The 12,642-nt window shown below is 47.9% G+C and overlaps 8 protein-coding genes across 8 annotated transcripts; 2 read left to right on the top strand and 6 right to left on the bottom strand. All coding sequences in view use genetic code 12, as the record gives it.

Moving 5' to 3' along the window:
• Positions 1-3: 3 nt before the first annotated feature.
• Positions 4-1,440, bottom strand: CXQ85_003718 (RNA-dependent ATPase; the record flags this gene model as incomplete). The annotated part of the gene is made up of 1 exon (XM_025487352.1): positions 4-1,440. The coding sequence occupies one exon, from the start codon at positions 1,438-1,440 to the stop codon at positions 4-6; it is 1,437 nt and encodes a 478-aa protein (XP_025340800.1).
• Positions 1,441-1,753: 313 nt separating this feature from the next.
• SSF1 (rRNA-binding ribosome biosynthesis protein) lies at positions 1,754-3,004 on the top strand (the record flags this gene model as incomplete). Its single annotated transcript, XM_025487351.1, has 1 exon — positions 1,754-3,004. The coding sequence occupies one exon, from the start codon at positions 1,754-1,756 to the stop codon at positions 3,002-3,004; it is 1,251 nt and encodes a 416-aa protein (XP_025340799.1).
• A 59-nt stretch (positions 3,005-3,063) lies between these two features.
• Positions 3,064-3,603, bottom strand: VMA22 (Vma22p; the record flags this gene model as incomplete). The annotated part of the gene is made up of 1 exon (XM_025487350.1): positions 3,064-3,603. The coding sequence occupies one exon, from the start codon at positions 3,601-3,603 to the stop codon at positions 3,064-3,066; it is 540 nt and encodes a 179-aa protein (XP_025340798.1).
• A 315-nt stretch (positions 3,604-3,918) lies between these two features.
• On the bottom strand, positions 3,919-5,001 carry PCD1 (8-oxo-dGTP diphosphatase; the record flags this gene model as incomplete). The annotated part of the gene is made up of 1 exon (XM_025487349.1): positions 3,919-5,001. One exon carries the CDS (start codon positions 4,999-5,001, stop codon positions 3,919-3,921), a length of 1,083 nt encoding a protein of 360 aa, XP_025340797.1.
• An 841-nt stretch (positions 5,002-5,842) lies between these two features.
• GPD2 (Gpd2p) lies at positions 5,843-6,958 on the bottom strand (the record flags this gene model as incomplete). Its single annotated transcript, XM_025487348.1, has 1 exon — positions 5,843-6,958. The coding sequence occupies one exon, from the start codon at positions 6,956-6,958 to the stop codon at positions 5,843-5,845; it is 1,116 nt and encodes a 371-aa protein (XP_025340796.1).
• Positions 6,959-8,394: 1,436 nt separating this feature from the next.
• CXQ85_003713 (uncharacterized protein) lies at positions 8,395-9,705 on the bottom strand (the record flags this gene model as incomplete). Its single annotated transcript, XM_025487347.1, has 1 exon — positions 8,395-9,705. The coding sequence occupies one exon, from the start codon at positions 9,703-9,705 to the stop codon at positions 8,395-8,397; it is 1,311 nt and encodes a 436-aa protein (XP_025340795.1).
• Positions 9,706-10,231: 526 nt separating this feature from the next.
• Positions 10,232-11,272, bottom strand: CXQ85_003712 (NADHX dehydratase; the record flags this gene model as incomplete). Its single annotated transcript, XM_025487346.1, has 1 exon — positions 10,232-11,272. The coding sequence occupies one exon, from the start codon at positions 11,270-11,272 to the stop codon at positions 10,232-10,234; it is 1,041 nt and encodes a 346-aa protein (XP_025340794.1).
• Positions 11,273-11,736: 464 nt separating this feature from the next.
• Positions 11,737-12,621, top strand: MCR1 (cytochrome-b5 reductase; the record flags this gene model as incomplete). The annotated part of the gene is made up of 1 exon (XM_025487345.1): positions 11,737-12,621. The coding sequence occupies one exon, from the start codon at positions 11,737-11,739 to the stop codon at positions 12,619-12,621; it is 885 nt and encodes a 294-aa protein (XP_025340793.1).
• Positions 12,622-12,642: the final 21 nt, after the last annotated feature.

The raw sequence follows: 12,642 nt of genomic DNA, 5'->3' as shown, positions 1-12,642 counted from the left end.
CTGTTACTTCTCCTCCCTGTCGGCGTCGTCTCTCGACTTCTTCTTACCTCTCTTGTCGTGGAAGTCCTTGGTCTGCCTGATAGCTTCGGCAGTGGCTCTGTCCACATGCACATGCAAAGCGTCCAAAACGTCTCTTGGAGGCGATGGGTCCTTTGGAAGCTTCTTCTCCAAAACAGCCTCGATTCTCAAGTACATCTCCAAGTCGTACTGGGTGACCAACGAGATCGACTTACCGGAACGACCAGCACGAGCAGTTCTGCCGACTCTGTGAATGTAAGCTTTTGAGTCAGTTGGGATATCGTAGTTGATGACAACGTCCACAGAAGGAATATCCAAACCTCTGGCAGCCACATCTGTGGCAACCAAGATATTGGCCTTTTTAGACTTGAACTTGTTCAAAGAACCCAATCTCTGGGACTGGGTAAGTTGACCATGCAAAGGAACAGCAGAAAAGCCCAAAATACGTGCTAGTAGAGCAGTTCTCTGCGAGTGGGCACATGTTCTGGTAAAGATGATAATCAGCTTACCCATAAACTCGTTAAGCAAATGGATCAAGTATGTGTTCTTGTAGCCGTCACTGACAAGCATCATCAGCTGGACAAGGTTATCGGCGGTCTGGTACTTCGAAGAAACAGCGATTCTGACTGGGTTTCTAAGCGAAGCTCTCTGCAACTTCTCAATCTTACCGGTCATCGTAGCAGAAAACAAGTACGTATTTCTCTCTCTTGGAATCACACGCAAGATCTTATCGAGCTCAGGACCAAAGTCAAGATCCAACAATCTATCAGCTTCGTCCATAACCAAGTACTTAAGTCTTCTCAACGAAAAGCCCTTGGTGTTCTCCAAATGGTCCACGATTCTACCTGGCGTGGCCACGATAATATGTGGTTTCCTCATCAAATCACGAGCCTGGTCCATCATATCCATACCACCAACCACACAGCATGTTCTGACGCCCATGGCAGCTCCAAGAGCATCAAACGTCTCCTTGATCTGGTACGCCAACTCTCTCGTCGGAGCCAAAACAAGCCCATAGTATGGGTCCTGGTCATGCCAAAGCGACTGCAAAATAGGAATGGCAAACGCTGCCGTCTTACCTGAACCAGTCACGGCAAGACCAATGATATCCTTCCCTTCCAAAGCATGAGGAATAGCCTCGGCCTGGATCGGCGTGGGCTTGGTAAACTTCATCAGCTGGATCAGCTCGATGAGCTCTGGAATAAGCTTGAGCTCGCTGAACGACTCGAACTTCTTGGAACTGTCTGAAACAGAAACCTCTGTGGCTTCAGGCTTGATGGAGTTATCATCAGCGGAGTGTTTCTTCTGGGCCAACTTCTGCTTGTATGCGTTTTCTTTGATTTTCTCTGCCAACGCAAGAGCGTCTTTGTTCTGGGAGACGAACTTCTCCTTCTTTTTATTGGGGTTTGCCTTGATAGCCATTTGGGTGTAGTTGACTTTTTGGAGCAGAGCATCGCTGATATAAGTCTGTGCGTACTGCAGGTAGTCACTTTTCCACCCCAACGTATCTCCACCACCAGACCTCCTACAACAATTCCAAGACCACCACTAGAATCAGGGAGGCTTCTTCTTTTATCAGTCCAAATTCCAACTCAATCCCACCACTTTTGTGGGATTTGGCGGGGGGCTTTAGGAGCTGAGGTAAGCTGGTGTACGGATGTTTCACCTTACAATCAGGCATCGCGATGGGATAGCTTGATTTTCCAAATCTCCATACATATCTTCATCCAACGCCATGGCGAAAAGAAGAACCAAAAGAAGAACTCACCAGGCTCCGTCTACGGAGGAGTTGGCGAAAATCCCCCGTTCCATGGTGATTTCGCTCGGCACGTCCCTCAAAAACCATGCTCTTACTCAACTTGTGAAAGATTTCAGATTCGTGATGCAACCACATACTGCCATCAGTTTACGAGAAAGGAAAGCCAATAAACTCAAGGATTTCATGGTGATGTCTGGACCTTTGGCTGTTTCAGACCTTTTTGTGTTTAAACAGTCTGAAAGTTCAGGCAATGTGTCTTTGAGGATTGGTAAGATGCCTAAAGGACCATGTCTTCAATTCAAGGTTAACTCATATGCTTTGGTGAAAGATGTGCAGAGAATTCTTAAGCATCCCAAGTCGGTGGGCAGAGACTCTGCTGCGTTCCATGAACCACCATTGCTTGTGATGAACGGGTTCAAGAAAGTGTCTGAGGCAGAGAACCACGAAAGATTGATGATCACCATCTTGCAGAACCTTTTCCCTCCTATTCAACCACAAACCACTAAAGTCAACACGATCAAGAGAGTTCTCCTTATTAGCAAACGCGAGGACGGCGAGATCGAATTAAGACACTATGCTATTGACACAAAGATGGTGGAGGAAAGCAGAAACATCAAGAAATTGATCAACTCCCACCAAACGCATAAGAAGCTTCCAATCATGACCAAAGCACAGGATATTTCAGATTTGATTTTGGACCCTTATGCTGTGGGCGGCCAAACGTCAGACAGTGAGGTGGAAGACGATGCAGTGGTGGAAGTGAAGAACGAACAGAACAACCTTGTGCGTAAGAAGGCTGGTATTTCTGCCAACGCCGAGGCTGGCGACGTGACCACAACCAGAAAGAGAGCCATCAAGCTTACAGAGTTGGGCCCTAGAATCAACATGAACCTTGTAAAGATAGAAGACAGCATGATTGGTGGAAAGACGATATACCACTCGAGAATCACCAAGACCAAGAAGGAGGAGGCCGAGTTGGAAAAGAGACACCAAAAGAGACAGCAAGAGAAGGCTGAGCGCAGAAAGGAGCAGAAAGCCAACGTTGACGCCAAGTTGGCAAAGAAACAAGCCAAGAAGGCTAGAAAGTTGGCCAGAAAGAACGGCGAGCCTGTTCCTGAAGGCGAAGGCGATGCCAGCGGCGAAAACGACGACAGTGGAAGCGACTCTGATGCTCCTGAGATCAATCCTAGCGATTACGAGAACGATAGCGATTTGTTCAGCGAATAATGAAAAAAGAATGGGTTTAATAGATGCATGCAAAACTATGAACAGTGTAGGGACCTCCTTTAAGGGGTGTTTTCGGCTTTCTCGATTTGAGCCACCAAGTCGGTTATCTGCTGTCGAAGGTTGACCATACTGATTATATCAGCCAAAGACTCATTAAATGATGCCTGGGCATTACGCAATTGGTAAGGCACAAGAACGCCAAACTGGTAAATCGGGTCACGTAGCAGTTTCGAAGGTTCTTTAACTGTTTCTGTCGTCGAAACCTTCTCTGGCTTGGTCTTGTTGCCTCTCAGTCTGAGTGTAGACTCTTCAGGCTTCTCCAGCTCCTTCTCTTCTATGGCATCCTTTTTGGCCTCCTTTAGCTTATCCTTAAGCACAAACACTGCCAGGCCCTCTACGACCTTACACGCTTCGTATGGCCTTCTATCAAGCGAATCAGTGCCGTACTTCTTGTTTTCACTGTTGAAGTTGGCTCTGCTGAGGTTTTGCATGCCGGTGATGAAATTTACCCGGAACTGGTCGTTGGCTAGTTTCTCGTATTGGTCTAGAAGGTCTAGAAGCTTTATCACGGCTTCATCTTGGTCCAGGAGGTCTGTCATGGGAAGAGGTTGTAGTTGGTGATATGGTATCTTTCAGTGCTATGTACAGTGCGCTCTACGATTTGCACCCATGCCATATGATATATTCTAGTTTTGGATGAAGTGGAGGAAAGAGAAGAAGGGATGGTGAAAATGTACTGGAATTGGTTGTTGGTGTGGTTTGGTTTGTGCTTGGCAGGTGGACCTGTTCAGTGGCCATTAACCATTGAAAGAGACTCCACACTGCAATGACAGATTCTAAATGTTCCAGGTCTCCAACACATTTCCAACGTCTTTCCTTACCTCCCTCTATCCATTTCCGTCCTCCCCTGTTTCCTACATCTTGTAGAGCCGCTTCAAACGAAGGAACTCCGTCCTTGGAAGAACATCACCAAAGGACGTTTTATCAGCAGGCGTTGACGAGATCAAGGCGCTCTCCTGCTCAGACCGTACTTTCCCTTGAAGCTGGCCGTGTTTCCAGAGACTGTGTATGAGTTCCTCTTCACCCAATTGTCTACCCTTGACCGAATGGCCTAAATAAACCACCTCAGCCAAGTCGTGAAGGATATTCGCTGTGAGTCCCCAGACATCGTAAATCTTTGTATTTGTTTCCTCGTCCACTCTGGACCCAAGCTGGCCCCAGGTAGTCAAATCCTTTTTCTGTTTCTTACGGCCTGCGTTAGGTGTTGGTGGAGGAGTCTGCTCCAGCTTAGCCTTTTCGTCAGCAGAAAGCTCATCTTCGCTTTCAGAAGCAGAAATATCCTTAAACTCCTGTAACCACGAAGCTTCCTGGATGTTTAGTTGAGGAAACGTATATGACCTCAAATGCCATGGAATGCCGCCCCATTTGATACAAAAATGGGTTCTTTCGAGTGCCTCCTGGGCAGCTTCCTCCAACGCCGGGTAAAGGAAGTCTCGAAGCGGGCAACTAAAGATCGAAGAGCTCTCGCCAGGATTCACTCTAAGCTTAAGGTTCTCCAAAAGCGCCTGTTTATCCCCACCGTTATTCTTGAAATTCATAAACCCAATGCACGGCCGAACCGCCGACATTGTACGCAGCAAGTAGCACGGCAATTCATTAACATGATCAATGGTAAACCCATAGTTCTTTTCAAGGTACTCGTTATCCTCACTAAGCCCTATCTCTTCACTCATCTCTCTTCTAGAAACCTGCCACGGCAGCTCCAACCCCGTATCAGCTTTCCCTCCCGGCAACGAAATGTGCCCCGGAAACGTCCTAAGCTTCAGCGACCGTTTGGTCAACACCACACGAAGCTCTCCAAGCAGTCCCACAAAGAGTAGAATGAACACCAGTGCTCTTCTAGCGATTGGGAGCCTGTGCCACACGCTGACGTGGCCCAGCAGGTAGTTTTGTGTTTTGTAAGCTCTGAGATTGGCTAGCACGTCTTGGTCAGGCATTAAGATGGAAGAAGAAGAAGGTTGGAGGTTGGAGGTTGGAAGAAGCTGGAGTGGCCGGCATAGCGAGGCCCAGTTTTCCACGTGAGAATCACATGGGGTTGGGCCATTTGTCATGGGAGCCCCCTAGAATTTGAAATGGGTGGGTCAGGCTAAAAGAGGGAGGTCGATTTAGGGGATCAAGTGAATTTGGACGTTCTGACTGCTGTGGTGGAGAAGTGGTGGTTCCTGGTAAGTGTCAGTAATGGCTGCGAAATGTGGAGAACCAGAGGTGGAGCAAGAAGGAGGTAAAGAACGGTATGTGAATGTAAAGGGTACTAATAAGGTTTAGCTGGGATAGAGAAGGTTGTGGGTTTAGTGATTTAGCTTTATTTAGGACTTCTGGATTCTTTTGGGTTCTTTGGTTTGTGTGTTCTGGTGATGCTGCTGAGTGAGTACATCCAATGGAGCAAGGTTAATTGTAAATCTACTGGATTGCTGGATTTTTGGAGAAGGCAAGTTTATCCGTTTTTGTCTTCCTGGAACTTCCTGGAAATCTATGCTTTTCCTCTGGAACGGCTCTAGAAGGGTCTCTCCAGCACGGCGTGTAATCTCTCCATCATCTGCGTTGGAAGCACTTACACAAACCATCTTGCTGTTTCCACAAAGACGATGGCAGTTAGCTTTATGGCGTTTTGGTTGGAAGCGCCAGAGTTTGCTCTGAAGTATCAATTCAAACATGGATTAGCTTGAAATATTGAATTAAGCATATTTCTATCTCTTATCTGTCTCTACGCTTCTACATCTTGTTCGACTCTATAAATATGTTATTGATGACTAATGTACAGAAATGCAAATAGTGAAATTAGGCAGACTCACCCTCCAAGAGAACTGGCCATTCGTTGATGTCGGCGTTCTCGTAGATGACATTGTAGGTGGCCTCGAACAAGGGGAACTCGTGCTGCAACTTGTAGTTGACCAACAACTCGTGCACCTCCTTGGCGGTGATGATACCCTGGGAAGACTGGCCGTTAAGCAACTTCTTCTCGGCTTCCCAAGCGTCAACCTTGTTCTCGATCATGTAACGAGCAACCTTGACGTTTCTACCACCAGAACAGGTAGTGATCAAGTCAGCAACACCGGCAGATTCCTGAGTGAAGGTGGTTGGGTTTGGTGCAGACAAGCCCTTGATGTGGAACTGTTCCCAGTAGGAAGAGAAACGGATAGTCTCGGCAAGACCGATTCTCATGATGGCAGACTTGGCATTGTCACCCCAGCCGGCGCCCTCGACGAAACCAGCGGCACAGGCGACGACATTCTTCAAGGCACCGGCGATGGATGCGCCAATGACGTCCTTGATGACTCTAACGTGGAAGTATGTTCTGTGGAAAGCTTCCTTCAAGATGTACTCATCGATATCCTTACCTTCGCCACGGAAGTCGTCTGGGATATTGTAGGCAATCGAGGTCTCGGACCATCTGCCTCTAGCAACCTCGTTGGCAATGTTGGCACCGGAAAGAACACCACAGTAGATGCCCAAAGTGTCAGTAATGGACTGAGACAACAATTTGCAGCCATTAGCATCAACCTCCAAGCCCTTAAGACAAGAAATAGCTCTGGCAGTAGGCTTAACCTTGCCAATCAACTGCTTGCATGTCTTTGGAAGGAACTGGTGAGGAATGTTAAACACCAAAAGATCAGCGTCTTCCACAGTGGAAACCACATCTGGGTTAGCCACAAGGTTCTCAGGCAACTTGACGCCTGGGAGGTACTTGACGTTCTCGTGCTCAGAGTTGATGATTTCAGTCAACTTTCTGCCCTCAATCTCTTCTTCGAACACCCACATGTTGACCTTCTTCTCGAAGAGGTCAGACTTTTCAGCAGTGTTCTCGGCCACAAGCTTGGCCACGGCGGTACCCCAGTTACCGGAACCGATGATACAGATTCTGAAAGGCTTTGGGATAGGGTATGGAGCAGTCATGATTAATGAATTTGAGATGATTTTTGGAAAATGCTGGGATCCAGGTACCTTTATATATTGTGTGGAAAAGTGGAAAAAGAAACGGCGGCACGGATTAACCCAGCCCAGGTATTCTGCAGGACGGGCGTCTGGACGATGGCTCGAGCCAATGTGGGATTACATCACAAAAAAGAAAGAAAAGGCCTGGTTGGGTGGTGGTGGAAAAGAAACGCGGCAGGTGCACCGGCCAGGCCAGTTGGTCCACTAAGGGGATGTAAGGAGAAAAGCAAAAGTGGAAGAGGGTCATTTTTGGTGGGTGGAGCTGTCAAAAGAAAGTCCGAGAATCCACATCCGGTTGTCCGAGAAAGCATGAACAACACCAAAGGTTTTTCCACTTTGGTTGCTTTCCAGCACTCAGTTTGCTGTTCTTGGTTGCCCACGCAACATCTGGACCACTGTGTAAGCGGCCTACATTATTACCTTGTTGAACACTGAAGGAAAACTAGCCAGTAGGAGGTGGAAAAAGAAATGTGCGTACTGCACACAGTCGGAGAATTTTAGCACCAGATCGTAACCCACCGCTCACCGTAACTGTGAAGTACTGGAAGTTGTAGAAGAAGGAGAGAGATTTAGAAGAAAGTAAATAGTGCAACCCCCAATTGTACCCCCAATTGGCGTAGTCATCAACTTTTTTCAGCTAAAAAGCCTCCTGAACTCCCAATTCCACAGCCTTTTCACTGTAACATCATCGGAACGTTGAGACCCGTTGGTGCAGGAAAGGCTAAATTGCAATACCCTTTTTTCTGTACCGTTTCTTTTCTTTTCCTTTTTCTTCTTTTTATTGTTATGGTTTATTTTGAAAGAAGAAAAAAAAAAAAAATATCCCGCCTGAAATTCGCTTCATTTAGACAGTTTCCTTTTTCGTGTCCCTGCCTCTTTTTCTTTGTAGACCCTGACAGCTGCTTTTGGTCTGACCGTTTTTTGCAACCGTCAAGTGACCGCAAGTGGAAAGACAAACAAATGATAAACGGTTTTCGTGGGCTCAGCGGCGGTGGGATCTCACGACGAGTTTTAACGTGGTGGACTCGAAAAATGACAATAAACCTTTTAGTGTAATTGAGTGGAGGCGTTTCACCCAACAATTAGTTGCATTTTTAGTAGCTCGTGGGATTGTGTACTGGCGCTGGAAATGCACTTATGACGAACCCATGCTGTCATTGAGCGTATGAGCCTCAGGGCTTCTATATCTGACTGGTACCTTGAAGTGGCAGACCGCCATGACTTTCCATTTTCAGAAGGTTCGTAGTCTGAAGGGTAGAGACAGAGGCAGAGAAAGCAAGAATAGGCCTCGTTTATTCGTTAAACATTCCCGATGGTACTGACACCGGATTAATCTATCAGTTTTCACCCTCCATAGTTATAGTCATGGAGCATGACTCGTGGTGGAGTCCCACTACTTAGTGGTAATCATCATCGTGACGGTAGTCATCGTAGACTTCCTGCCAGTGGGGCTCCATTATACTGTTGCCGCTGCTGCTGTTGCCGCTAGGCAAGCCTCCAGACATGCCGCTGGCCACGCCTGCTGGGTAACTAGGGCCAGAAAGCCACGACTCGTCTTCCATCCACGTACGATCGTTAACCTGACCACCACTGATGATCTTAGCGGCTTGCAATGCACTCAAATTGTCCGGAAGCTGTCCGTCCTTGATGTGTGCCAAAGGATCAGGCAAATGGTTCTGCACGTTTTCTGATTCTCTGGTAACTTGTGGCTCGTTGGGCACCACTGACGGTATAGGCGCTGGAGTCGCCGTCTGGGCTTCGTGTGGCTGCTGGTGGTAGTTAGGATCCTTCTCGTACTTGAGGGGATCGCTCAAGTGCTTTCTGATATCTTCACCGGACGCCGTCTCCACAAGCTTATCGCCTTGCTGAGAAAGCTCCACCTTTCTGTCAGAAATGGAGTTCATGAGCTTTAAGAAATTCAGCTGCTCGAACTTCGACGTAGTTTCGTCCGATTTCTGGTTCTTCTCGCTTCTCATCGACCGCTGGACATCCCGAGCCGCCTTGACAAACTGTTCCTTGTCGATTTCACTAATCAGCGCCTCTTCCGAGTCCACTTGCTCTTCCATAGCTAATTCCTTCTCCAACTGGTCAAAGTGGGAATCAAGAGCCTCGCTATTCTCGAGCAAATCAGCTTCCACCTGTGCCTTCTGGTTCTGTGGCAGGTTCATCGCCTGAGCTCCCTGATAACGGTACTGGCCCATCTGGCCCATATGTCCCATTTGCCCCATAGATCCCATCTGGTAGTTTGTCATGTTATGTTGAAGCTGTGGCTGCGCTTGATGTTGCACATTCTGCTGATTCATAAACTGTCTATGCCAATCAGACTTCCCTTGCTGCCCATGCTGACCTTGCTGGCCAGTCTGACGGTTATCTATGGAAAGTCCATTAAAGTCCTGGATCCAACGGTTCTGCTGGTTTTGTCCCTGCTGTGGCTGACGATGGTGTTGCTGGTGATGCTGCTGCTGCGGATGAATGGGACCAGCTCCAGCAAACTGATCCTGGAACATAGGAGCACCACCAGTTCTGCCACTGAAATTCTGAAACTCCTGGTTAAGCGAGTTATCAAACCCAGGCTGGTTTCTGAACCCGCCCTGGCGGTTTTGCTGGTTTTCGTTTCTGTTCACTAATCCATGTTGAAGAGAGGTATCTCTCTGGGCGTGTTTGGAAAGCTGGGAAAGAGCGCTCGAGGGCCCACAACTGGCGTCCATGGTGTATTACTTGGAGATTTCTCGGGGTATTCTTGGAGGTAAAGAAAAGTTGGAAAAACACCTAATCTTATAAGTATGGGGTTTGGTGGAGATCTTCCGAGGATGAGATGTCACAGACGATGGTAGCGCGGGGGGACACTTGTCTGCAGTACCATTGGTCAGAAATCATAAGAGGGTGTGATAGTTAGCTTCAGTAGCCCTTTTAGCCGTAGCATAAGCCTGGCAAAAGGCGTGTTGTTTTGAGATAAAAAGTGGTTCAGGATGGAGGTGACTCAGAAAAATAAGGTTTCTCCGAAAGACCGCTCTTCCGTAGATCCGAGCCAGGGGTAGTCTTATCGTCCCGGCACAGCGGATTGGGTGCAAAAAGTTTCGGAGTTTATCCCACTAGAGTTCAACAAGGCACAAAGAAGTGCAGAGGTATCAAGAAAAGCAAATGGTAACACACAAAGAGTCATTCAGTCGTTCATTCGTTGGCCTTTTGGCCGTATTTCTTTTTTCCGTGAAGTGTGCCGAGGATGTCAAGAAATCACTCATCTCCCAACAACTCCTCATAGGCTTCACCTAAGAATTCATGGACGTTCAGGGTCTGCATTGCTCTCTTGTACTTGTAGAAAGCCTTGGAGCTGGCCACACGAACGATCGAACAAGCAGCAAAACAGGCAAGCAAGATAGACTCGTCTTCGTCAATCTTACCTGAACCTTCCCAGAATCCAGAATTGTAGTGTTCTGTCCATGTAAGCAACGTAGCCAAGGCACCAGTCAATGAATCTCCTTGACCACCTACACGTCTCAAAGAGCCCAGGAACTCGTTCACCACATGGCTATCGTTCCTTACAATGACTTCCTGGCGGCCCTTTTTGATTATCGTAACGCCACCCAAAGCCTTCAGAACGCGTTTGGCAGTTTCAACGTCATCTGTGTTGTCAATGGTAAGAGCACGGCATATCCTGCCAAATTCCACCACGTTAGGCGTAAGAACAGCCTTTGGGTAGCCCTTGATCACATTTGGACGTACAGAAACCAAGTAAAGCAGGTCAGCATCCAAAATAACCGGTTTATTCACAACCTTGATTTCTTCAATCACTCTGATAAGCGTTTTAAGCATAAGAGCGTCTCTTCCAAACCCGGGCCCCACGACAAACATATCCACACGTTCCATAAGGCCCAGAATCTTAGGCAAAACGTGATCCTCGACGATTTTATCGAGTTCGTCCCGAGCATTCAATATCTCATCAAGCGGTTTCTTCTTCAACTTCTCGATAAGCTCTACCGAGATCCAATTGCGTACATCTGCATTTTCCAAATCAAACAAGTACGGATGCACCATCAAATCTGGCGAGTAGCTCTTTATCACCGGCGCAGCCTGTTTTTCACAAACGATATGGCTCAAATCAGCCCCTACCAAAGCTGCCGAATGGGCCAGGAAGAACGGTGCACCCGTATAATCCTCACATCCACCAAACACAGCAATCTTCCCCGCCTGGCCTTTATGATATCCAGGCTTCAATGGCTGGATCAACGTTTTCGCCACCTGGATCAATTCCTTCTGTGATTTCCCCTTAAACATACTTTTAATAAGAAAGAGTTGGTATCACCTGTGCGCTCGCTTGCTGATAGCGGTGCACCGATTCGTGGGGTCTCCCCAGTGGTTGCTTCCCTTAGTGGACGTCCCACACTCTACAACCCATTCAAGTGGGAATGTTCCTCTATTTATACTTTTCCAAAGCGTGCCTGTGGGTTGCCCGGGCAACGACCTGCCAACTATAAATACTGGCCGATTCCCACCATTCTTTTGGGTTTTCCCCCAGTCGGTTCTTAGTGTCTCTGCCTGTGGCGCGGAAATCGCCTTCTGGGCAGCCCTCCCAGACCGCTCCGGCTCCCTGCAGGCCCCACGCTGCTCCACCTATAATCTTCTTCACAGCGCTCTCTTGCTCAAACGGAAACCCTCTTATTGCTCATATATAAGGGACAACTTTTACGCCCACGATTTTGCTTACTACACTACCAGCTACTAAAATCCTTACTCCTAGAATGTTCGCTAGATTGACCTCCAGAAACGTCTGGCCGCTTGTTGGCGCCGTTGGTGCCGTTGGTGCCGTTGGCTTGGCTTACCGCTTGAACAACCCTATTTTGAACGATACCGGTAAGACTTTCACCGGTGGCGACGAATGGATCGACTTGAAGTTGAAGGAGGCTCGCCAGGTTTCTCCTGACTCCAAGCACTACGTGTTTGAGCTTAAGGACCCTGAGCACACTTCCGGTTTGGTCACCGCCTCTTGTTTGATGGCAAAGTACGTCACTGAAAAGGGCAACAATGTCATCAGACCTTACACTCCAATCTCGGACTCTGACCAGCAGGGTACTCTTGATTTCGTGATCAAGACCTACGAAACCGGTAAGTTTTCCAAGCACTTCTGGAACTTGAAGCCTAACGACACTGTTTCCTTCAAGGGTCCAGTTGTCAAGTGGAAGTGGGACCCTAACCAGTTTGAGAAGATCTCTTTGATTGGCGGTGGTTCCGGTATCACTCCATTGTACCACTTGCTCAGTGAAATCGCCAGAAACCCAGAGGACAAGACCAAGGTCGACTTGTACTACGCTTCCACCAGTATCCCAGACATCTTGTTGAAGAAGGAGATTGACGAGCTTGCCAACAAGCACAAGGACCAGATCAAGGTCCACTACTTTGTTGACAAGCCAGACGAAGGATGGGAGGGCCAGACCGGTTACATCGGCAAGGACTTCTTGAAGGAACACTTGCCTCCTCCATCCAAGGACTCCAAGATCTTTGTTTGCGGTCCTCCACCAATGTACAAGGCTCTTTCGGGTATGAAGAACTCTCCTACCGACCAGGGTGAGATCACCGGTGCTTTGGCTGAGTTGGGCTACAACAACGACCACGTGTTTAAGTTCTAAGTCCCCTACAAGTAGCCTATA

Source organism: Candidozyma haemuli, assembly GCF_002926055.2.
Source record: "Candidozyma haemuli strain B11899 chromosome Unknown E_2014730914, whole genome shotgun sequence".
In the NCBI taxonomy this organism is placed as follows: Eukaryota; Fungi; Ascomycota; class Pichiomycetes; order Serinales; family Metschnikowiaceae; genus Candidozyma; species Candidozyma haemuli.
This window is presented reverse-complemented; position numbering and strand designations above follow the sequence as displayed.